Source organism: Glycine max, chromosome 15 (assembly GCF_000004515.6).
Source record: "Glycine max cultivar Williams 82 chromosome 15, Glycine_max_v4.0, whole genome shotgun sequence".
Taxonomy (NCBI): domain Eukaryota; kingdom Viridiplantae; phylum Streptophyta; class Magnoliopsida; order Fabales; family Fabaceae; genus Glycine; species Glycine max.
This window is the reverse complement of record NC_038251.2, coordinates 6759122-6785561: the sequence shown is the minus strand read 5'-3', so window position 1 is coordinate 6785561 and position 26440 is coordinate 6759122. Positions and strand designations below refer to the sequence as shown.

At 32.2% G+C, this 26440-nt stretch overlaps 2 protein-coding genes and 2 pseudogenes across 2 annotated transcripts; all 4 read right to left on the bottom strand.

The window, feature by feature from the left end:
- Positions 1-5965: 5965 nt before the first annotated feature.
- On the bottom strand, positions 5966-7220 carry LOC102660019 (receptor-like protein EIX2). The gene is made up of 4 exons (XM_006598258.1): positions 7010-7220; positions 6590-6809; positions 6380-6501; positions 5966-6057 (listed from the first exon to the last, which is right to left on the bottom strand). The coding sequence occupies exons 1-4, from the start codon at positions 7218-7220 to the stop codon at positions 5966-5968; spliced, it is 645 nt and encodes a 214-aa protein (XP_006598321.1).
- Positions 7221-10204: 2984 nt separating this feature from the next.
- On the bottom strand, positions 10205-12962 carry LOC100799105 (receptor-like protein EIX2; annotated as a pseudogene).
- Positions 12963-13379: 417 nt separating this feature from the next.
- LOC100798580 (oil body-associated protein 2C-like) lies at positions 13380-14732 on the bottom strand (annotated as a pseudogene).
- Positions 14733-16216: 1484 nt separating this feature from the next.
- On the bottom strand, positions 16217-24363 carry LOC100798047 (protein NRT1/ PTR FAMILY 4.6). The gene is made up of 5 exons (XM_003547139.5): positions 24225-24363; positions 23588-23805; positions 18264-18707; positions 17460-17587; positions 16217-17110 (listed from the first exon to the last, which is right to left on the bottom strand). Exons 1-5 carry the CDS (start codon positions 24361-24363, stop codon positions 16237-16239), a joined length of 1803 nt encoding a protein of 600 aa, XP_003547187.3. The 3' UTR covers positions 16217-16236.
- Positions 24364-26440: the final 2077 nt, after the last annotated feature.

The following is a 26440-nucleotide window of genomic DNA, read 5'->3' as shown; positions in this document are numbered from 1 at the left end:
AGTTTTAATTTGTAAGGCTTAGTTTATTGTTTTGAATATATAATCCAAGGGTCCTTTCTTCCTTCGTTACTGGGTCTCTCCCCATGTCATCCTTTGCAAGTATACTTCTTTTCTGAAATGGCAGATACGATGAAAGAGTCCCCCGAAGGTACTAATTACTTGAACCCCTCTATTTGATTCGATCAAGAAAATGAATCAAACGGAAGATGAAGGAGAAGAGGATGTGGGACTTCCATTCGTAACTAGAAAATAAAGGTCACCTATGAGGACCAAAAAATGGGGCCTCATCAAGAAGAAACAGAGCTTGTGGTGTGGGGGGGGGGGGGGGGGGGATTTGGCTACATTTCTCAAATGTCAAAAGACGCAAACTGAAACTGTTCTATTCATCCAATAGGGGCACTTAATAATCCTTACTTTAACAATAAAATAGTTAGTGTCCGTTAAATTGCATTGATTAGAAAAGATTAAAAAAAAGGACAAAATGAAAAAAAAAAATCATTTTAAATCCTACAATGACATTTTCTTTTAAAGAACTACTAGTAAAAATATTTGAAGAGAGTTTGTAAGAAAATAGTATCTCCAGTCTTTTTAAATGAATACATTTTTATCCTAATTTTAAGAAACACACTTGAAGAAAAACTTTTTTAAAATAAGGAGCTTAACTTTTATCAAAGAAAACGGAAACAATAACAGCATTTAAAAAAGTTAACTAAAGTGTTTTTTTAAAATAAATTGTATACCCTAGTTACTTCACCAAAGGATTTAGATAAGTTGATTGACCCAAATGTTTGGGTTATTATAAATTTTTTATACTTGAATTTGTTTCCTACTAATAATTTTTTTTAATAATCTACTCTTGTCTTATCTTTAATTAATTGTTGTTGAACGAAAACAGAGCAAAAAATTCAATTTTTTCTTTTGTTTTCTGTGTTTCATTTTCTGTTTTTATATTTTAATTACAAACTTTTCGTCTTGTTTTTAATTTATTTTCTGTTTTGAAAGATTTATACAAGAAACAGAGAAAGAAAGAAAAAAGGTGAGAGTTTCATAATTAAAAAGTGAAAACAAAAAATGAAACAGAAAACATAAATGCATGTAAGTAAACGACCCTTAGTTTTTTTATTTTTTATTTTAAATTTTAACTTTAAAACAGTTTTAATGTGTTACAGCAACTTTAAAATAAAAGAGAACGTACCAAAGATATGATAATACTATAACACGACGGTGGAAGAACTGATGTAAATAGATTTTTCCTCAATTTATTTTACATAAAATTTATTATAGTTTTACTATTTCAACTCAAATACTACTTAATGACCCTGAATTTGAGACCTGAATAGTTTGAACTCATTTAGTTTCTTGACTCAAAAGTCAAAAAGCAAAAAATCAACATCAAATAATGTTATATTCATTCATTCAATTCAAATATTCAACCATTCTTCAATAACTGCAAGTTTGCATAGCATGGTCTTCTTCGTATCCCAGTCAAATTGGCGCGACGAAGAAAACTCAAGAACAAAAGTCCCTATCAGATACTTGAAGGAAAAAATTTCGAGAAAGAATGGCGAATGCTTCACTTCATCAATTAGCGCTAATACTATAAATTGTTAGAATGTGAGCTCAATTGAACAAGGCCGGGAACATAAATTTTCAAAAAGCAATTAAGACTATGGAGAAGCATTCTAGCTTTCTTGTTGACTTAGATGTTATTATTACTGTTCCTGCTTGTTGTAGGAAGGCCTCTATGCAACACTAGAAGTACTTGTTGTCATTGCCAAAAATTTGCAATTTACTAACTAATTCTACTAAGATTTAACTATGTGATGTTGCTTCTTCTTACCTATAATAAAAATTTATTGCAATAATTGCTTTATTTCTTTGATTTGTAGAGCTGCCTATTTTTCGTAGACCATGTGGTTCACAAGCTTCCGATCAACTAGGGCTGATTCTAAGTATTTGATCTTTGCAATTCCATTTTGCCAACCGCTGATTTATTTCTTTCAAATTGGAGTATAAACTTTCTAGTAGTTTATAGAAATAAGCAAGTTAAACAATAATATTAGAGGACTGTTATAATATAGCATGAAATGAAAATAAAAAAATATATTTAATATCTTTAAATACTCAGTAGTTAAAGTTTACCGCTCATAGTCGTTCTACAAATCTCAAGCAAGAATGTTTTTTATGAAATGCAGTTTAGATAAAAATATTAAAAAAAATAATTAGGACGCAAATGGAATGTTTAAAATGATGAGAAATATTCGTGTATTATTAGTCATTTTTAAAATAACGCATTTCTTAGATAAAGTGACCAAAATGAATTGTCATAAAATTTACTACTTTCTTTGGATTCAATTAAAAGTAAAACTACCTAAATCTATATATGCTATTTTCTCCAAATTTAAATACAAGGAGAAAAATAATTTTGTACTAACTAAAAAAATTGTTTAATCCTTGAGACATTTTTTTTTTTACTTATATTCAAAATTAGAGTAATAATTAAAATTAAAAATACTAGTTAACTTCATATACTATAAAAACAGTCAAATACATATTTAATGACCCTGAATTTGAGACCTGAATAGTTTGAATTCATCGAGTTTCTTTACGCAAGAGTCAAATAGGCAAAAAAATTAAAACAGATATATATTCATTAATTAAATTCAAAAGATTCAACCATTCATGATTAAAAAAAAGTGAGAATGAAAGAGATCAGAGAATCAAATCAATGGTTCTCTTAAGCTGAAACTAGTGATGAAACTAATAAGATGTAACTATGTGATGTTGGTTCTTATTACTTATAATAAAAATTTATTGGAATACTTTCTTTGTTTCTTTGATTTGTGGAGCTGCTTAATTTTTATAGACCATAGTTCACAATCTCCTGATCAACAAGGCTGATTCAAAGTATTTGGTCTTTGCAATTCGATTTTGCAAATTATGCAAACCCTTGATTTTTCTTTCAATTTTTGGGGTATAAATTTCCTAGTAAGGTATGAGAGCAAATTAAACAATAATATATTAATATATATACGTAATATATTTAATATCTTTAAATATTTATAATTTACACTTATTTCTCTTATATCTTTTCTGATTTAATTTTTTTCCTTTTTTTTTCTTCAATCATATATCTATAATTTTTATTGGAAATAATTTAAATCTTACATCACTTAAAGATAAGATTGAGATAAAATGTATCAGAATTGAATTAAGTCCCTTATCAACTCAATTACAAATTAGTTGGAATAATTGTTTTAAAAAATATTTAAATTTATTTTATTTAGAATTTAACGAATATGTATGATGAATGTAAAAGTTTTTAATGTCAACCAGTTAATTTTTTTTAACGGGAACTAATTAAAAATCATGTTTGGTATGTTTTTTTTATGGTTATTATCAAAGTAAAAAACTTATCACACTATAGTATGTGATTAAATAATACTATAAGTAAAAACACTTTACATTGTAAGTGCTAACCATAAATATCTTATTTTTTTATTTTATTATAATTTTTAACATGACGTAACATAGTAATTATCAAAATCAATAAATCTATAATAAATATAAAATGGTTTGTGATTAGATTATACAATGCATATCTTATTTTCGCTTTATTTTATAATAATAATTCTTAACATGGAGTATATTTCTTCCCTTAAAAAAAATGGAGTATTCCTTTGGTGTGTTGGTTTTTTGTTTTAATTTTAATTTTAGTTTTTATTTTTCAGGTGATTGTAACCGTTTTCAAAATATAATTCACCCTCAACCGTTTCTATCCAGAAAGTTAATATTAAAATTTATTACATTAATTGATAGTCAATATTTTCATTTACTGAATTTGAATTCTTATTTAATGACCCGGGGTCTAAAGGTTGCATGGAGACATGGGAAAGATGGCAAAAGCTTGTGAGACAGCTTTGAAAGTGGTTGTTGTTGTGTGTCATTGCTCTAGGCTCAGCCCTTGCTTCTTCTGCAAGAAATTACCATGGATCTTTTTCTTCTCCACCACCACCTCAACATGAATTAAGTTCATCATCTGGTGTTCAATCTTTTGGATCTTTTTATTCGGGGTCTTATCATGGCCCTCCACTCTATGAGATGTCACCGCCACCACCGTTTGTGTTCTTCATCTTTTGGATCGTTTTACTCAGGACGCTATGAGACTTCACCGCCACCTCCTCCTCCACATCGATATCGTTTCAAGTCTTCTTTTGGATCGTTTTCTTCGGGGCCTTATCGTGTGCCTCCCCGCTATCAAAGTTCACCTCCACCACCTGCTGCATGAGGAATGATTTTATGATCTTTAACGTTTAAACCCATTAATGTGCTGTCGGGTTCCAAAGTTATGTTATAAAAATCATCTTTATAGCAAAGTGATTATATTATATTTACTGCTTTTTCTATACTGTCTTTACAATATTTTGTTAGATGAGTTTGGTAGAATACAACAAGACTGAACATTACGTCATTGTTTCATTTGGAACTGGGTTAGGTTTCTCCTTAGGCAAGGTAAAGTTTTAGATTTATGTGAATAAAATAAAATATAATTGAAGGAAAAGATCTTATTAAAAGTAATTAGCTAAATTTTTTTATAGAAATTAATCAGATAGGTTGATTTAGCTAGTAAATGACGAACTTGTATTTCAAAAGAATTTGCTTTCTGCTGCCGAAGGACTTGATGAGTTCTTGGTATACAACTCGCTTAAACTTTGTCCATTATCGGGAAAAAATAAATTAATAGCATCACATTAAATAAAAAAATGAGTTTGGTATATAAAAATAAAGATAAAAATTTTACGGATTAATTTAGCATGAAGTTTGTTTTTTCTTCCCCAAAAAGAGTTGGTTATTTTTATTTTGTTCCTTATAAAAATATTTTATTCTTAATTTTATGAAAGTACTTTTTTAGTTTGGAGAGGAATCAAATTACACGTAACTTACAAAAACTATTACAATATTAATAATTTTAAGTGAATATAGATTTTATTGATTTAATTGTTGAAATATAACTATACGTTTCCTGCTGTCAAAAAAAAAAAAAAACTATGCGTTACCTTAATTATTTATTTGTGTCTCAACATTTTTCGTAAATATATATTAAATAGAAAAAAAAAACAAATTGTACATTTCATTAATGTTATTCTATTCTATTAGGTTTATTTCATTATTTTTTTTAATCAATTTGCGGGAATTTTGGTGAAAACAAAATGAAATTAAAAAATCTGACGTTATTTCAATTCAAAATATGCGAATCTTCATAGCTATCCCGGTGGTTGTGAGAACGTAAGAATCTACAAATGTTACTCATATTTTCTTTATTTTGACCTTTTGTGAGGATAATTCAACTTTAATCCATTATGTTGAATCACTTGATTAAAATGTTACTCATATGCAAATAATTCTCCAATCCCATGCATATTTATCACAATCACATAAATATACGTTATCAAGAGGGAGGATGTACCGAGTGAGATGAATATTTTAATAAGAAAATGAGAAAACTAAGTCTAAATCATACTATAACTATCCATAAATGGTTAGAGTTAAAAGTTATTTAATATTCACATAACCATTTTAAAAAAGTCACATAACTAGATAATTTAATTTTAACTATTAAAGTTTCTAAAAAAAACTTCTACATGCAGACTTAATAAATAACCTGTTATTTGATATGTCCTGTAAAACTTTAACAGAGATGGTGTTGAGGTTGCTAATATTGAACAGCCATGAAGGTGTTGAGGAATTAAAAGGATTCCACAATAGATCAAGCACCGAAAGTGATGTAATCTTTTGAAATGCAAGAGATGGAGGGAGAGTATCAAGATGAAAGAGGACAAATGTAACTCTAACAGAGATGACATCATACTCACAGCTCCAAACAACTCATCAGTAGACATGACAATGGGGTAGGTCGGGTACGGGTATTGTTTCCCCAATCCCTTATCCCGACTCCTCAACATATTCACATATCATACTCGTACTCGATACCCGACCCGACGGGTTTGAGTTTATTGTCCCATTCCCGTACCCGTCGGGTATCGGGTATCTCCAACCCTGTTTCACACATCATTTAGAAAAATATCTTTTTTTTGTAAAAAAATATTAAAAATTTGATTTTAGAAAAAAATAAATTGATTGTTAAACATTTATTTTTAACTACTTATATATCAATAAATTTATTATAACGCGTGTGTCTACATAAATAGTTAAGAAAATAATATTAAATTATGTAAAAATTTTAAAATAAAATTAACTAGTAATAAAAATTATATGTCTTTTGATTAAATTATGTAAAAATTCTAAAGATTTTAAGTGGCGGGGCGGGTTCGGGTTCGGGGTCGGGACGGGTCTAGTAATCTCATACCCGTACCAGTACCTGACTTTTGGTTATCGGGAAAAACCCGAACCCAAACCCATACCCGGTCAACTCGGGTATTACCCGTCAAAGTCGGGACGGATTCGGACGGGTACCTACGAGTACGGGTTTTCTTGTCATGTCTACTCATTAGATGTGCAGGTAATTGTGACAAAATCCACGTGAAGATACTGAAGCGAAGACAGCAGAAAGCCAGCTTACATCTCTTACCCAAGTGATGGTGCAGAGATATCAAGGTAATGCAAATTTGAAACATTTTCAAGATGAGCCGGAATCATTCCAGAGAAATTTGTACGAGACAGGTCAAGGTAACGCAGCTTATTGAGAGAACCTAAAAGTTCTGGAATGGCGATTCCTTCAAAGTCATTGTCACTCTGGTCCAAGTGACTCAGATGTTTCAAGTCTGTCAATGCACCATTTAGCTCACCGCCTAAGGGAGGCCATCATGAAAATTTTCGATATAAGGGATTCTCATGTTAAGGATTCATTTACTAATTTGACACCAGACTTTAACCTAAAATCTGAAGGTTTAGATTTATGGATCTTTTCGTTACCTTTATGGTATTTAACTTTTTCACTTTTATTCGATGTAAAATTTCACCTGACATTTGTACTCCAACAATTCTATACCTATCCAATTACAACAATCTTTCCCAATCCTTGAAGAAAGGGAATTGCCAGGATCATTGAGATCTTTTTTTATTTCAAAGAGGGTGATTCTCTCTTCCTTAATGCACAGATTAATGCTAACATTAAGGCTTGTAACTTCATAGAGAGTTGATACAAAAAGAACGAGGATAGGAATAACAGAATATCCTAAGGAGAGTTTTGTGCCTGCCATCCTTCCCCAGTGGATGTCAGAGTCGGAGGGTTTCAAATTTATATGTATGAGCCTCTTGACTGGGAAGTTTCTGTTGTATCTTTCCTTTTTAACTTTCTTTCTTTCTTCTTAATTCATTTGCTTTAAACATATTTTTCATGTTGACAAACAAAATATTGTGAAACCATCTGTGTGGATATGGACCATCTTCTGCCAAGTTCACTAAGTCAGACCAGGATGCTGCATAGTACTGTTAAGATACACAACTGAAACAAGTTATCTAGATACAAAATAATGAAATAAAAACCCTGACAATAATTTATAGAATCAAAATGTTCATTTTGTAAATTAAAATTAGACGTAGACTATATTCATGCCCCTTTCTGAAGACTCATGGCAGTGCCATAAAATATGTTGAGCTATATAAAGTATTTGTCTTGAATTATATATACATATTTTATAAGTGTCCTTTACGCACTTCTTGACATGCCGTCCTTGCAAATGCTTTATGCGTACCCAATTGTTGTGACTCTCTTGAAAGCAAGCAGCTCGATCAAGATGTTGATGGAGGTTTTGAATGAGTAAGCATGTTGTCCATGGATTTTGTGGGTGTACCGCTTGTTAGATTTAGATGTTAGTTGTTGTTATTTTCTGTTTAATTTCATTATTTCTTTTTGTACTGTAGTAAAAAAAGACATACTGTTATATTATTTCTTTTTATATTATTTACTTGTATTTTAGTATGTGAATTGTGCATGATAAATATTTATTTTTGTATAATTATAATTATTAATAAATTACTATTTTAAATATTATTTTATGATTAATAATAAAATATATAAATTATAGTTCAACTTTATATTGAATAATTCAAATTGCGATATTAAGTTATTTTAACTATTCACATTCTCTTTTTAAAAAAGATATTCAAGTTCAATTTAGAGATAGAGATTAAAGATGATAGATTAATTAAAAATGATAATCGAGCGAAATGATAGATGAAATATAGTTTGAGATGGTTGAGAATTTTTTTATTTAATTGAGAGAGTAGTATGTGAAATCTAATTGAGAAAAAGTAAAAATTTCACTCTCCAGATTATATATTATTATTTATAATAGAAGGAAAAAAGATATAGTCTCTAATCTATATCTATATAACATTACATTCTAGACGGAGCTAGCAATTACCTTTATATTGTTCATTTAACAGTGTGTTTTCTCAGTTTGTCCTTTCTACATATTGGGCTATTTTTGGGGTGTGTGGCGGGCTTCAGTTTTTTACGATTGACCAAATAATCATTTCCCCCCTAAATTAAGTATTAGTTTCTTTCCTAAATAATCCCCAAGTAATGAAAAATCCTTCAAATAAGTCCCTGGAAGTTAGTCGTAAAATATATCAATTAATGTAAGGACTAAATCGATGGATATTCAATTGTTTTGGTCGAATTTTAATTAAATGTGTATAATTAGAAAAAGGAACATTTAATGCATGGTCGTTTCCTTTTTAATGTGTAGTAGTATCCTCTTATCAGAAACTGTTAAGATGTCTGATATGTTCATGTTCATGAAATGAATTATTTGAATATTGGAGTGAAAATATTATGGTCAAAAGTCTGAGATTTTATCTTTACAAAAGGCATGTTTCCGGTGGAAATTTACTGAGTTTTGCTTCGAATCGCGTAGTATTTTCATTAGAATGTGTGGGATGTTCGACAATAATCTTTGTTTTGTTTACATGAATTATAGGGATAAAAAATTCAGGCATGAAATGTGGATGCAAACAGAGTTGTCTGTGAACGCAACACCACTGAAGCATTTCAAAAAGGTATCTGAAGGTAAAAAAAACCTGACACCAAGGTTAGTGCATCAGCAAAACAAGTGAAGGTTTAACTTGCTATTACGATGGCACTATCCCTTTTCCTTTAAAAATGATTAATCTTAACAATTGTTTGGTTTGTTGTGATGATTGAAGTTAAATGATGGAAGGATAAGTTATGAAGTATTTAGTTTTTTAATTTGAGCTTCTAAATAAGGAATAGGATCTTTGTTCCTGCCTTCCAGGATGCCAAGAATAAAAGCATTTCAAAATGTATTGATCTTGGCCGGAGATAATCTAATGTCGAACGGATCAGTTGGACCTTGTGCAACTATACAGTGTAATTATTTTATAGAATGGATAATTTCTTCATTTTCTTTTCAAAAGTTCTGATTTATGTCCCTTACAAATGAAAAGAGTCACGCTCATAGAAATGTTGATATTACAGTTTCATGTGCTGCTGTGGATGACAGGTGTGTTCCGTAAAATGTGTTTCTTTTTATTGCTTAATATCGTTATGCTGTAAGACGAAGTATTATGCTTAATTCTTTCTAGGGTGAGTGAATAGAAACAACTAATTTCCTGCAAAAAAAAAAAAAATTACAAATTTGATTACCTGGTTTTCACTCTTCAGCCATGTATCAGCTTGTGGATTGGTTAAAGTGGACGACATGTCATATCATTCAATTTTCAGAAAAAACCAAAGGGTAATTCACAAGATAACCTAATGCTGCATCTTTCTATTTTATGTAATCTGGTAATCCTATCGTATTTGTTCACTAATAGAAAGAAAAAGAAAAAGAAAATAGCATCCTTAATTTTAAGTCTTTCCTCATGCTTAAGAGTGAACAAGATCAACTTACTACTTAGCAATATAGCATTTATAAATTCAGTATTACTTATAATACCACACAAGATCGTTGGAGATTTTGATTATGCTTACCACAAAAGACTGGATTTTCAAACTTCTGTACCAAAAATAGTCTATGAAAATAATTAATTAGACGTAAAAAAATTCTTTGAAGTCCATTATCGCATGCACAAGGAGGAAATTGGTGGATTTGCACTGCATAAGTGGCCTTGAGGCCCAATCTTATGCATGGAATTTCATGCATTTTACTAGTCACTTTGAAAGCTTTTAAAATAAGTTGATGTTTAAACAGCAGAAACAATGCTAAACTAAGTAGGACATGTGCCTTTTAACATACCCAAAAACTACAACATGAACAACAGGAACGAATTCAAGCAACATACACAGTAAAAGTATAATCACGACCAACTTCGAAGTTCAAACAACAAAAACAACAAACTAATATGATAACTGTCTGTATCACTTAATAAAATAGGATAGGGCAACTGTCCATGTCTTCATCTTCTCCAGCGGTCTCAGTTTCTCTCCAGTCCAAACCTGCGTTTTACACCCGCCAAATTAATGGCGATCCAAACCAGAAGATTATCTCTCATGTCAAACACAAACTTGAAATATGCATGTCTCCAAGATCTCTTCAACACCAAACTGCCACACACAAGCCAGAAGCCCGTAATGTACCCTATAGCTATGCTTGCATATAACCACAACCTTTCAGTTTTGTCATCATCTTCATCAGCACCATCTTCATGTTTCTTTTCTTGCGCTCCATTTTCAGGAAAAAATAATGAGAAATTAGTTGGCAATTGACCCCCGCAAAGTTGAGGGTTGCCTTCATAAGTTGATGGATCATTAAAGGTCCCAAATTGATTAGCAACTGGAATTTGTACAGACAGGTTATCGTATGACAAATTCAAAAAGCTCAAGAAAGTCATGGAAGTCATGCTTGCAGGGATTGGACCCGAAAGACTGTTGTGTGAAAGATCAAGACTTTCTAAATCTGTTAATGATCCAACGTTGTTGGGTATGTTCCCAATTAGCCTATTGCAGGCCAAATTAAGGACACCCAAGTGAGTTAGCTCTGTTAAAGACTCTGGTATCTCTCCTGGAAGGTAATTGTTAGAAAGATCAATGGTGGAATGCACTGGCATTTGGTTCAAGTATTCAATTAATCTTCCTTTCAGGACCAAGTCTATATGCATCGTGTATGGTACAAAGCCAAGTTATGAAACCGCCCTATAAATAAAATAAGTCTGCTGGAGTTTGAAACCATCCACATCACCCAAACACAATGGTATAGAACCTGATAGGTTGTTGTTTGCCAGATCCAATAAATGAAGATAAGGTAGACGACAGAGCTCCTCTGGAATGCTTCCTGTGAGTGTGTTGCCTCTTGACAGTAACTCTGATAGCAAAGGAAGGTTCTTGGTGATCTCTTTTGGCATAGACCAAAAAACCTTTTGTTTCCCAAGGAGAGAGTTTGCAGACTAGTACAATTTTGAAAGGCTGAAGACAAATCTGCAGAAAGCTTATTGTTGCTCAATTCTAGGATAAAAAGTGAAGGCAGAGAGCATATTGAAGTTGGAATTCCACCTGACAGACTGTTGTTGGATAGATCAATGATTTCTAGTCTCTGCATACCCATCCCAAACACAGGGATTTCTCCTGTCAAATGATTTTTGGATAGATCAAGATAACTCAAATTTTGAATCCTAGTTATGGATAGTGGAATGCTCCTATTCAAGAGGTCATTTGAGAGATCCAACTCCTTCAAATGTGACATCTCTTCCCCAATATTGGCTGGCAATGTTCCGGACAGTAAGCTGTACCTGAGATAGAGAGCAGTGACACCAGACCAAATTGGGATTGGTCCCTTCAACTGGTTGAAAGCAAAGTTAACCTTAGGTGAATTTGAGGAAGAGAAGTTCATTTTCTTTGGTAGGTATCTACTTATTTTGTTGTGAGAAAGATCTAGCTGCTCAATATGAGAGGACATGTTGTAAAGCCATCCAAGTATCTCCTCAGAAATTCCAACATTTTCTAGGATTACATTCTCCAAGGACATTTGGTTTCTCAGCCAGTTAGGAAATGTAGGGCCAACTTGACAATCACGAATTTCAACTTGATACAAATGCTTAAAAGGTGGAATCCAATCTTGTGTCACTTTCAAGGCAAATGGGTTCCTTTTAGATGATATAGAGAAAAGGAGTAGGTCTGTGAGATTATGGAAAATTGGAAATGAATATTTGTCATTGTGCCTTCCCAATTGTTCTTGAGCAGGTTTAGATCGTACAACTTTGTTAGTTGACCAATACTTTCTGGAATTTTCCCATTCATCATGTTGCCTTCCAAGTTCAGAGTATCTAGATTTGATAAGTTTCCCATAGTTGCTGGTACAAGACCTGAGAGTGAGTTGCTTGATAGATCAAGGTGAGACAGTCTGCTGAGTTGTCCTAAAGAATGTGGCAATTTCCCAGATAGTTGATTGGAACTTAAATCCAAAAACTCTAGACTTTGGTAGCAACAGGATGACAAGGTCTCCAACATTTGAATTATATCGCCGGTGAGATCATTACCCCAAGGGGACCTCTTAGAGATGAAGAATAAAGATCAAGTTCTGTGAGATTGCTCAAATTGAACAACCATGAAGGTATTGAGGAATTAAAATCATTCACAGATAGATCAAGCACGGAAAGAGATGTAATATTTTCAAATGGAAGAGTTGGAGGGAGAATACGAAGATTGCAAATGGACAAATGTAACACTAACAAAGATGGCATCATATTCAAAGCTCGAAACATCTCATCAGACGTGCTGGTAATATTGACAAAATCCATGTGAAGATACTGAAGCGAATACAGAGCAGAAAGCCAGCTTACATCTCTTACCCTTAGTGCTGAATACGGTGTAGAGACATCAAGATAATGCAAATTTGACAAATTGCCAATTTGACTAGGGATCTTTCCAGAAAAATTTGCATAGGATAGGTCAAGGTAATGCAACATATGGAGAGAACCTATAAATTTTAGAATGGGGATTCTTTTGAAGTCATTGAACTTAGGTCCAAGTGACTAAGATGTTTCAAGTGACATGTTTGTGTAGAATTTTATCAGCATTTGCTTTGTAAAGTCTGGGGTGTGAGATTGATGCATACCTACCTGTTGTGACTCTATTGATAGCAAGCAGCTCAAGATGTTGATAGGAAGTTGGGATTGCTTGCACACTCTATGTTTTAGTTGTTGCTCTCTTCTGTTTGATTTCATTATTTCTTGTAGTACTGTAGTAAAAAATCAGTTACTATATTGGGGCGTAATTACCGCCTTTCTCTAACGATTTCTTTTCTTTATATTCCTATAATGCTCACAAATAATTGATTTAATGCAAAGAAGCGAAGTAAACGCGTATTCAGTAAATTTGGAAGCAAGTAAATGATTTAAATTTTTGTAGACATGAAAGTGTCTTTAACTACAGCTGTCATTTATTTAACCCATTAACATTTTTATGTAAAGCCATACTGCCAAACATTTCATGCATTTATTTAGCTTATCCCCTTAATCTATAATTGCATACATATATCATATACATAATTCTGATTTGTTCACTCAAAATCAGACAAAGAGTTATATATGGTTCAAGGAAAAGGTGCCCTAACTTCATCTCAGTCTCCTCAATGTTAATGCCAAATCCTTTGCCATGTTGCTTCCAATAGTCTGCCAAAGGGTTGATCATCTCTGGCTCTGGAATCTCCAACCTTGAGCTTTTCAGGCCATCTGAGGAAATATTGTATTTGGCATCCCTCTCAAGCACCAAGTCTGCCCTCACCAAACCAGGACTCACTGCTTGTGGAGACATCATCAGGGCTGGTGCACAGGAAGCCTATCCCCTGCATTTCCATTTTCCACAAATAGGTTGCCTTGTGACAACACATGCATGTAAATGTTCACCTTCTCAAAAATAAAAAAAAAGTTGTACTGCTACTCAAAACAATTGCTAAGATCATATCACAGCACAACCACATTACACATATAGCCATATATATGTGATTCTGAATTTGAAGTAAAAAAATTTAATATAGATGTACAACATATATATATATATATAACAAATGTTAGATAGATCTTTTGTTATATCACATCATGCCACTTTTTTTTCAACCACGTAATTAGAGTCTTTGACTCCCATAGAATCTCGAGATATCTCACAAGTTTCAGTCAAAGGACATGCGATGAGACTAACTCTTAGTCTGAGATTTAATCAGATTTAAAGCTCTTTTGTCTTTCTCAAGAGTGTATTTTAAGCTGTCCCACAACCTCAGCATGTATTGCCAACTAAGCTACACCTCTTGGATCATCATGTCACCTATTATACCTCTATATTTATCCTTTAATTAAAGGAGTGACACACAGTTGAAGATACTCGTGCAAATTAAATACTACTAATTTTCTATTTTCTTATAAAAAAACTGAAAACAAAAACAAAATATTTCTATATATATATATATACCTCTGTCAACCTGCCACGTACACCAGAATTTGCCGTAAGTTTGGGCAAAGTTTTCGAGGTCTGGCATGGCAATAACCTCAGGAACTCTGAGATTCACCAACAGACCTGATTTAATCTGCACCACCAGCACATTTTTCTATATTAACTAATTCACAAAGGAAAAACACATGCATAGCAAAGAATATATAATATATACGAATTACGAAACCTCATAAGCATGAGAATGCCAAAGCTTCTGCTCCTCGGGAGGAAAGGTTTCAAAGACATCAGCAGGAACAATGTACTCCACACTTATCACACACACCCACAACACAACTAAAATATTTATAAAAGCAAAACAATTGAGTTAGTGAAAGTTGAAACTAAAAGAGAGAAAAGAAGAAGACCGAGGAGACGAGCATTGATTTCATCGGTATCATAGACAGCACACTGGATGAAGTTCTGGCTGAGTCTGGAGCAGTAGTGGTGTGTCTCAATCTGGCGAGACATGTCATGGCTATAGATGGCGAAGGAACACACGTGCTGTCTTGTCGGTTGAAGCCATTGTTTGATTGTTGAAAATTTGACTGGATCAGTGATGTTCTATAAAGCGTGGCGCTTCTCCTCCTCAAGCATCTCATGGCTCATACATATATAAGCTGAAGTGGAGAAAGTGGGTTGAGGTTTTGGTTCCACGTAGACATGCATGGTGCTTACGTGGCTCAGTGTAGAGAGACTGTGTTGGCATTTTGGTAGAACTAGGAGTAAGCAGTTGGAGCTCAGAAACAACTAAGGCAGTAGAAGTCAACAGATTCCATTTAGCTATCTTCCTCAAAACTTAATTACTTAACTACAAATTTTCTAGAGGCGGTTCGAATTCACAAATCCAAGTAATGATATGTGAATTATTTTTTATTTTAAACATTTTATTAATATTTTTATTTTTTTATCATATTATAAATTATAATTTTTTTTCTTTCTAGGATAGCATATGTCTTATGCAGTGTCTATTAATCATTTTTTAATTTTATATTCTCTTCTCTTTATTTTTTCATTTATTTAATAATATTGATCGTTATGTATCTAAATTGTTGCTCTGTTTTAGCTTTTGTGGTGCCTCGGTGATTAAAGAGGAGAGTGCCTATAAATAATGTTATTTTTATTTATAATTTAACATACACTTGCACATAATACTTTCTTATCTTTTTAAATTACAGTATTTATTTTATCTCATATTTTTCTTTCTTCTTTGCTTATTATACAACTATTTCATTGGAGTTTGTCAAGGAGTCCTATGTGCAGCACAGAAATGTTAGATAAAAGAGTGACTTTTATAGTTTTAATTATGACCTAAATGTGTATTTTTTTTTTATAAGTTTTATGTGTATATTTTATAAGAAATATAAAAGGGTCCTTTTAGTTTTTCTTTTTTGGAAAAAAATTGAGTACGTCTTAAGGTTATTAAAATTTGAATTTGCAATAAATACTTGTTTGAGTGTTGTTAAACTATGTTACTTATTGTCGATTAAGTAATATATTGATTTAATTCATGGAATGATCGATGCAAGGTACACTAGATTTTTTACGATTATGAATTTTTCTGCGGGGTATATGCGAACAATAATGCAGTTAGTCTCATGTACCAAAAAAACAGAAGCGTCTCTCATTCACATTATTTATGATCGATGTGATCAATGTGAAGAAAAGAAAAGAAAAATAGATATCATTGTGCCTAAAGGCATGGGAAAGATAATATAGTACACATGGATTATATATGAATGTCTTTGAGACTATGCTCTCCAAATTATATGAAGAAAAGAAACGACCACTTCTCTATTTTGTCTCTATAGCCTCTTTTTCCTTCCCCACATTCACTTCTTTGAATTGCCACCAGGAACTAAAGGGCTTTGAGACCTGTACTTGTACCTCATTGAAACTAACAAATAGATAAAGAAGTTGATCAAGCTCACTATAGAAAGGAACAAGTAGAACAAATTGAGATGGTTTCTATTAATATTGTTCCCTGCTAACCAGCCCCCACTGCTAGTGATATGCTTGGTGGCTCCATTCACACTTTTTACCACTATGGTACTAGCAAAATACCCAAGTGCCATAGAGCTCCAAAGGAAGCAGGTTGATGTAGATTTAAGCCCTTTTGGTGCCTCTGAATAGAAAAACTGAAGCAACCCCACATAGGTAAACATGTCAGCAATGCCAAATATAAAGTACTGAAAAGAAAGCCAAAATGTGCTTATGGGCAATGGTGGCATAAGTATTGGCACAGCATCAAGCATGTTGTTGTCTCTGGCCACTCTTTTCCTTTTCACCTCTATAACTGAAGCCACGGCCATGGATATGCAAGAGAGTACTAGACCAACTCCTATGCGCTGCAAGTGTGTGACACCGGTTGGAATGCCAGTGATTTTGCGCATAACAGGCACAAAAATGAAATCGTAGATAGGAACAATAATGATTAGGAAAGAAACTGGGATGATTGGGAGGGATGCGGGAGGGATGTGAAAATGCTTGGTGAAAGTGGTGTCCATGGTGTAGCCTTGTTGGATTGAAAAGGTTTGCAGCTGAGCTAGGCAAAGGGTCATTATAATTGTGCAGCAGAATATTGGGATCATGCCAAGAACAATTTTGGCATTTTCTACTTGGGTGACCCTACAAAGTTTCCATGGGCTTGATGGTTTCTCAGATTGCACTCCATGTTTTATTTGGATGGCTGCTCTGTCTAAAAACCTGTGAAAGGGGAACATCAGTTTAGAACCAAATACATTGGAATTGGAGTGACAGTTCATAAAATGTTACCAAAAGGTACATTTTATATTAACAAATGATCGATCTAAGACCTTTTAAAATAACCTTGTGTCACTTTTACAAATGAGTTATGACTTATGAGTAATGAGTTGTGATCAAGTGACATAGAATTATGTGGGTGTTTGGTAACATGTTAGGGATCCACATTTAGTGTAAAATCACATTGAAAACAACACAAAAGCAACTATTTTTTACTTCAAGGGTCCAGATTGAGTGCAATTCAATGTGTTACTGAACACATTGTGTTACTTAGACGCGAGTGGAATTAAACCTTAAAGTGTCTCTATGAGGTAGAAACTCTATTTCCTCAGCAGCTTCCTTGTCTTGTTCAATCTCGTACAGTTCTGTTGGATCTTCAGGAAGAGGAAGATTTCTATTGCGGATTGCAGCAACGTAGACCTGGAAAATGCATGAGCAAAGATTAGAACAAACAGCTTGACCAATGCAATATAATCCTCCAAAACCTGCCTACTGTTAACTTCAAATTATTCAATTCATTCCAAATTCAAATTGAAACCTGTCCTTCTTCAGGATTATAAAAAATAAAAAGATGTTGAATCTATCTAGAAGTTGTTTCCATTATAAAAGTCTGTATTATTCAAAAGATTTTAATGGCACTAACACCATATTGAAATGTGATGTTAAGGGTAGACCCAATATATAGAAAAGTGTGGACTGAGTTGTATCATAATCAAACATGCGAGAGATACTTTGCAAAAGATTCGAACCAATTAATCTCAATCCCTCTGTTTTTACATACACTTTTGATTGCCTTTATTTATCACATGCCTTGTCATAGTGATAAGAATAAGTTGTATAAGCAATAGAATTTATTTTATGAAAAACAGCCTATCTAGTATGAATGGTCAAAATCATAGTTCAAAATATAGAGCTTCTTATTGTTTTTATATGTAGTTGCGATAAATATTCAAATGAGAGTTTTGTCGCTTATAGTAGCTCTAACCAGTTCAAATAATATTGTCTCCAAACTCCAGTTGAGGATACTGAGGTCTATACCAAAATAAAAATTGTTTTTATCTGCAGAATAAACAATGAGGTTTACAAAGGCATATACCTGAATGATCTCATTGAAAGCATTTGTTCCTTGACCAACACGAAATCTGTATAGTGGCAGTCCAGCTGCAAAGATAACGATACCTAAAAATATAGCAATGGTGCCAATACCAAAGCCCCAATCCCAACCCTTGTTGATCTGTATCCACACAATGAACGTTAAGCTGACTGCACCACCAAAGCAAATGGCTAACAAGAGGGTGTTGAAGAAGGTGGACATTCGCCTCTCTTCTCGAGGGTCCTTTTCATCAAACTGATCTGCACCATGTGATGGTAGGGCAGCTTTCACTCCTGCAGTGCCAAAAGCCAACAGGTATAGGCCAATGAACAGAAGAGCTTCTTGGCCACCACTCGGTGTTTTGCAGTGAGCAGTTATATCATAAATGTTGCAAAGGGGTGGCTTAAGGCTGGGATAGTGTGCTTGTGCTGTAAGCAATGCAAGTCCCTACAAACACATGATCAACCACAACCTAATGAATTTGTATTCTTTTTGTTTTGTTAAGCAAAAGGGTGTGTAGAGGTGACAGGGTAGGACAACATCCCGACAAGACACTCCTTATATCCCAAAAAATACCAGCTTCTTATTTTTCAAGAGGTGAATAAAATAATTTTTTTTAAACCTTTATGTTATGAATTCTTGAGGATATATTATATATATAGACATTATCTAAAAGATTTTATCATTCAATTAATAAATAAATAATTTAACTTTTAGAATCATGATCAATTTATACATATGTGTATTATGTTCTATTGATTGTAAATATTATATGCCTTAATTATTATATTACGTATATAATTGTTATTATATATGTGGTTTCATATAATTGTTATAATATTATATATTTTCATTTAGGATGAGAATGATATTTATTTATAATTACCCCAAATGAGATGGAAAAAGATTATGGATGTTTTTTATGATGGAATAGGTAGTCGAACATTATTATATAAGATATGAACTCATAGATCCTATAAAGAATATGAAATCTATACTGATTTATATTTATTTGGATGTGATGAAATGTTGTATTTATTCTAGAACATGAGAAAGAATCTATTGAGTTTGAAAAGTTTTGAAGACATAATTTTCATAAATATATTTATTTTAGTTTGATTAATACTTTAGAATAAGATGTTGGATATAACTACTTTTATTATATTTTATCTCATATTTTGAGAATAATATTTTCTTTTTATAAAAACTTATTTATTTGACTTATTTTATTATACGATGTATTTTCAAATTACTTTAAGATTTTATTGTTTTAGTATATTTTATTATGAATTGTTATTATAATAAATTACACCTCATCCTACCTAAACTCTGTTGCACTACAAGACGATATATATATATATATATATATATGCCCACTGTAACATCCCAATTTTTCGTAAATAAATTTAAAAAGCTTTTTAGTAATAAATAAATAAATAAATAAATATAGAGCAAATAATAGGTTGAGTACCCTAGGTATAAATAGTTATGTTAAGTCAGCTGCCTCCTTTTGGCCTCATTTTCGTTTTTCCCCTTCTCCTCTCAAAACCCTTTCTTTTTCCCGCAGCCACCAAACCAGTCTCAGAAAAACGACGATCTCAAATCCGTTCACCGTTGGATCGTCGTGAAATTTGAGTATCATGTTCGCAACACAATTCCGAGCATTCTCACCGTTGGGAATTTCGATATCATGTCTGAAATGAGAGAAAAACCCTTCGCACTGTAGCCTTTTTCTTTCCCGCAGAAATCCAGAGCTGTCTTGGTAAAACTACGATCCCGGTTTCGTTTACCGTTGGATTATTGTGAAATTTGGATATGTTGTTCGAAATTCAATTCCGCACGCTTCCACCGTTGGGATTTGCGAGATAATATTCGTGGAGGGAGAAAAAGGAATCGTATGAAGACAGTACAAGTGGAGGTTTCAATCTCTTCTCCGTCTCTCTGACGTTTGGGAATTCTATCGGAGCAGTCGGATGAATAATTGAAAGAATTTCCGGGAACCGCTAGAGATGTTGTTATCGCTGGCTGAAGACACGTGAGCCCGCTTAGAGGTAAGGGATGAGTTATTCACAGTTGGGGATTAGTGAGAACATGTGTAGGGATCCTTAGAGGATTAAATTGGGATTTTATTTTGGGATATTTGTTAAATTGCAAATTTTCCTTTATGATTATAAATAAAATATTGATGTCCTGATGAAAATTGCTTGATAAATTGTGCTCTTGATATTTGTATATTTGGACCTATGATTTGGATATAATTGTGTAATATTATTTGAGGGGTTTTAGTCCTCATGTTGTGATAGTCTTTTATATAAATTGTTATATTGAGGATATGAAATGATAATTCAAATTGTGAGTATGTGATGAATTGTAGAATAACATGTTGCTTTGAGATTATAATATTGTTATTGAGATTGAGTATAAGTGTAAAGTTGAACATGTGTTAATTTGTGAGATACGTGTAAACATGTGATGGTGGATTGTGACACTATGAGATGTGAAATTGTGAATGAGTTCTAGTTGTGGATAAGTGTGTAGTTAACACTTGATGTGAAATTACTTGTGTTGTAAGCTATGAATTGTACAATACCCGACCAGCGTTATCTTGAGAAAAGCGTTGATGCGCAGTGTTAAAGAGAAAATGTAAGTTTCCTATTTAGGAACCAGTGTTAAATCGTAGCGCAATTGTGTTGAACGTGTTTAAAACACGAGTATAAGGTCGTGGGTATTGTATAATTCATGAGCAGTGTCTGCATGTAAAAAAAAAATTGTTTTAGGGGTTGGACCTGAATCAGGAGGGAGAGGCCCTGACGGACTCTTCGGAGTGTAGGCCTTGGGGGTCACCGGGTTTGAGTACTCCTTTAAGCCTATGCTGATCTCATATGGTTGGAGCATTCTCGCAAAACATCGTGACCCTGACTGGTCTCCCTATGATCTTACTTAGTGAGAGTGACCTGACAAACCCATTGTGTGGTGTGTCTTGTTATGTACTCCTAAGCGCCCCAGGGTGGTTTTTCACTGACATGGTACCACATTGCATATAAAATTGAGTCTTAGCATAACTATTGCATATGCTTGCTAATTGATGTGTTATTATATCTTGATCGAAGTGTGGGATTCTTGTGTAATGTGATTGATAATTAAAAAGTGAATTTTGAATGACGAAATGGTGAAGTTACGTGAGCTATGTTTAAGCAAGTGGTATCTCATTTATATAATATGTATATTTAATTGTCTTGTTTCTCTATTAGCTAGGAATGTGATAACTCACTCCCTGTGTGTTGTTGTGTTTGGATCCTGTGATGATCTTGAACTTGTGTTCGGGGGAGCAGATGAATAGGTGGATGACTATGAAGAACCTCATGCTAGAGGACACGGGAACACCACGCTCTGATAGGATGTGACATTAGGATATAGGTTCTATATTAATTGTATGAGACTTATATGACTTTCTTTGAGTCGAGATGACTTTATTATTTATTTGGACAAGTTTGAATATGATGTAGAAGAAAGTGAATGTGAGCCTTTTACCCATTTGAAAAGTTTGTATTTAAAAATGTTTTAAAAATACTTTTAATTAATATTTGAATTTTTATTCCTTTATTAATATATATGTGAGGGGTAGAGGGTGTCACACCCACGAGATAAAACCGAAAAGCTATAAGAACTTGTAGTTAGGAAGATCCCACCAAACAAAATTCTGAAAAAAAAATTCATAAAAAAAGTTCCGGACATGCATTTTGAATATTATTCAATGTAAAAACTTTGTGTCAACATTCAATAAAATCTTATCATTTTATCACATCATAAAGTAAATTTCTATTGAATGTTAGTGTTACACTCTTTTTTTTGCTGGATTTTATCATGCAGAGATATAAAGTTAATTTAGTAATAAAGAAAGAAAAAAAGTAAAAAAATATTGTGAATTCGAATTTTGTATTAACAAAATTAATATACTAATAACTAATATTTTCCAATTAAAAAATTACAATACTTATATAATAATTTATAATTAGATAATAATGAAAAATGTTACACACGATATATTGTTTTATAAGATTTTTACAAGTTAATTAAACAATTGAAAATTATTTTCGATGTGATTTTTAAAATTTTATTTTAAAATTCAATAATCTTATTATACATAATATTTTATAATTAAATAAAAATTAAAAAAATATTTACCCAGTTAATGTATTTAAATTAAATTCTTTCTTTAATTACTAGTGAAAATCAAAACAAAAAATTATCAATCTTGCATCTGACAATGTACTTATATTATTATTATTATTATTATTTTGTACTAATACGATTAGATCAATCCTTATTCTAAAATTTAAATAATTTGAAAGTTATTTTATTAAAATGATGTAACAAAAGATGCATCCTTATGTATAATTGATGCTCATTGGCTATATTTGGGTGATCTAGCCGATGGACTCGACTTAACATCTGTGGCCGAGTGCATCAATGTTCTTCCAATAACATGATCTCCTTAACATTGTCAGTTTTCTTTTTTATTTTAGTATTAAATTATTTTGTTTTACAATCACACTAACAAAGTTAAAACTTTTTTTTTCTTGAGAATAACAAAGTTAGAACTCAAGATACGCAAATCTCTTTATTACTGAGCCAATCATAGTGAATTCATTTTAGTATATATGAAATGTTATTTATACTTAATTCAGTAGAATGTAATGCGTCACTTTGATTTGATTTGAGAGGAAATAAATTTGAACCAATTAAAATCAAATTTTAAGCTGGATTTAGGGAAAAAAAATCCATAAATTTGAACTAGATCAACCAGACAAAAAATGGACGAATTTGAGTGTTGGTGAAGAAAAATAATTTGGAAATTTACTACTTATTATTGATTAAAATTGTGTTTGGTCAATCACAAACAAAGACTATTTTTATAGTCGATTCTGATTTGAGTGTTGTTGTAAATTTATGAAGTACGAATATTTCTCTTATTTAAAGTGTTGTCGTGTCATACACGTTTTCAACACCTAAACACTTATTAACCCTTCTTATTAAGTATTTGATTCAAAAATTACTTTTTGTTGACTTAAACATTTAAACTATTACATTTATACAATTAATATACTTTAAAAAATATAAAATGTTGGTTTAAATGTTAGTCATATTTTATTTAATTATATATATATATATATAAGGTATTCTCATGTCTTATATTTTATACATTAACCATGTTAAAACGTCCTTGTGTTTATGTAGTGTCCGATATCCGTATTTATTCATAGCTGTCAATAGCGCCAGTTTAGTTGGATGTTGACCACAATTAGGAGGGAAGTTTTGTAGCTTACCACAAACTCGAAGACCCCAGAAATTAAAACAGATCTGTATCTGCCAATCCATGTGTCAGCAAGAACAGCCACTGGAATGGCGAGTATGTAACCGGTTCCCATGTAGTTGGTGAGCATGTTAGCTGCATCTGGTATACTATAATGCATTATCCCACTGAAGTATGGCACCGAGTTCACAGCTAGTGAAAATGTTCCCAAATTCTCGAAACCAATCATAGCTGCATCCAAATTGAAATTAGTAAATGCATATGTCACTGCACCATTGACCATCAAAAAAATCTGCAAAGAGAATCTTAATACAAAATCCAGTAGTACACAGTAAAAAAAATGAATATGCTACTTTCTGGGTTAGAAGTCATCATCAAAAGGTTGATACCTTTTCTAGGAATCTTCAAGGGTATGGTGTCTATGAATTAGTTTCCATGAATAAACTAACCCCTCAACTTCAAAACTACTAACCTCCGAAAGAAATATAAAAGACAAAGTAGAAGTAAACATTTTTCTTGCTTTTGAGTAGTAAAATAACACAAACCACCACCTAAATTTTACGTTGGTTAATGATCTTTCTTGTCATGCAATAACGACGGAAAATGTTCATAATCAACCTAAACAATACCTTAGTGTCATTGTTTATTACCTAGTATGAGCACAGAAGCACACATCCCCCCATATTTGAATTTAAGAGCTCGTCTTCCTTTCCAATCCACTTTATTTTCATCAACCAGCTGAAAATCTGCTTCCTCTTTCACATCTACAACCTCGGGCTTTTCCTGCATGATCAAATGTGAAAAACCATATAACGAGAGAGCCGAAAGGGTAGTAGTAAGTGCATGAAAAAAATAAATACCATGGCTATATATGCAGAGCACTTGTTAGTAGCCGATTCAAAAGAAAAAGCAGGACGGGCGAAATTACAATGGCAGTAGGGAAGACCAACTCTGTCTATATATACATTCAATTCTACTATTCGAGACTTATTACTCCAAATAAAACAAAATAAAAACTGTGGCAATGTATAAAAATTAAATGAAAACATGATACTTGACACCTAGACACTTATTAGAAAAATAAAAAAAAAATAAAAAGATTTTGGACACTTTTTAGATGTCTACAAGCCTTTAGGGAGATAAAAATAAACAAGAGATAAATTATTAATATAATAAATGATGTGATGTGACAAAGGAAAGAAATAAAAAAAATATGAGTTTCACGTATATTATTATTGATCAGGACATTTTATTTAACAATGAAAAGTATTAGAAAGAGATATAAAAAAATGATTTTTATATTCTTTTAATATTGTGTTTTTCTTTTTACAATTTGAACATATGTAGAAAAAGAGAAATAAAACATAAGATGTGTGATAAAAGACAAAATAGGTTTAAAGAGAATATCCGAGAAATATGTTATAAAAATAAAATAGCTCTTAAAAAATATTTAAAAAAAAATGTGATGACAAGGAATGGATGGCTGATAAACGGATTTATTTAGACAGAATCCTATGCTATGCCTTTGGTTGATAGCAAAATGCTTTGGACAACATTCGCCGATTTTAGAAGCGGAAAATCCCAAGTCTATCTGTCAACTAAGAATCAAAATGGCGGGTCGTCCTACGTTGTTATCTCCGAAAAATATCCAATATTTTATTTAAATTAACGCTCCTATAGTTGGGAAATAACTGGCACATCCTAATACATAGTTTTAACCTTTAATGTTATGTCAATCTCGTTTTAGATGGTTTCTAAAAATTTGTAGTGGAAACAATCCACGGCCTCTGGCATATGCCCATACTTATCTGGTAATTAGTATTTACCCAACCACACATCAAATAAACATCTTCATTGTTACTCCGTTTCCTATGTGTTCATTTTCTTTTTTATTCCTCCACAAGGTAAAACTGAGAGATGGATGCAGAAGGTACAAGGGAGTATTAGCATTTGAAGAGTTTTTTCCACTTCGGTGAATATATGTTTACATTTTACAAACTAGCATTCGTAATATATGACTATGGTTAACTAAACCTAAACTGCATCAACGCCACACTTTATTTGTTTTGAATCTTAATATTGCCAACAAATTTTATTCTTTTTCATTTTTTTTAATTCAAAATAACCAACATGAAAATCACTTTTTTCCACCGCCAGAGTTTTGACTGACTTTTACATAATTTGTCAACTGTTTTTAACGTACAATTTGATTTATTTATTTATTTAAAATAAATGTTGGTTCAATGGGTAAAGATTGAACTTGTATCTCATATGGACACGAGTTTTAATTCCATTGTATATGTAAGAATATTATTAATGAGTGATATGTAATTATTTTTATAAGTGTTAAGTGAGTCTTGAGACATATCTTCATCCTGATAAATCCATAAATCCAATTTATTTAAACTTTTATTAATAAAAAAATGAGATTGAAACAGGACACAGTGTATTGCGATGCAATAACTTCTGAGAAGCATAACTATATTTTGAGATGGAAAATATTCATCAGCAATCCTTAGTGAGAAGCACAACTAAAAAGCAATTACTGTACTGTTTAGTGTCACAGAAAAGAGCATAGTGTTGCCACGTTTCTTTAAAATCTAAGAGATGCCAACTGATATAGACATGTCAAGCGTTCACGATAGACCATATTAATAGAATCAAACAAAGTTGCATGATTGGTGATTATTTGTATGGGGAAAGGAAGGGTGAGTGAAAAGCCCCACTTGTTGCTTCTACTATTATCTCAACTAGCTCAGCAAATATCTCCAATCAGTTAAAAATTTCAAGCAGACAGCTGAAAGTCTTCTTCAGATAAAGTTCTCTGTAAATATTTATAAAATAAAAATATAAGAAGAAAAAATGA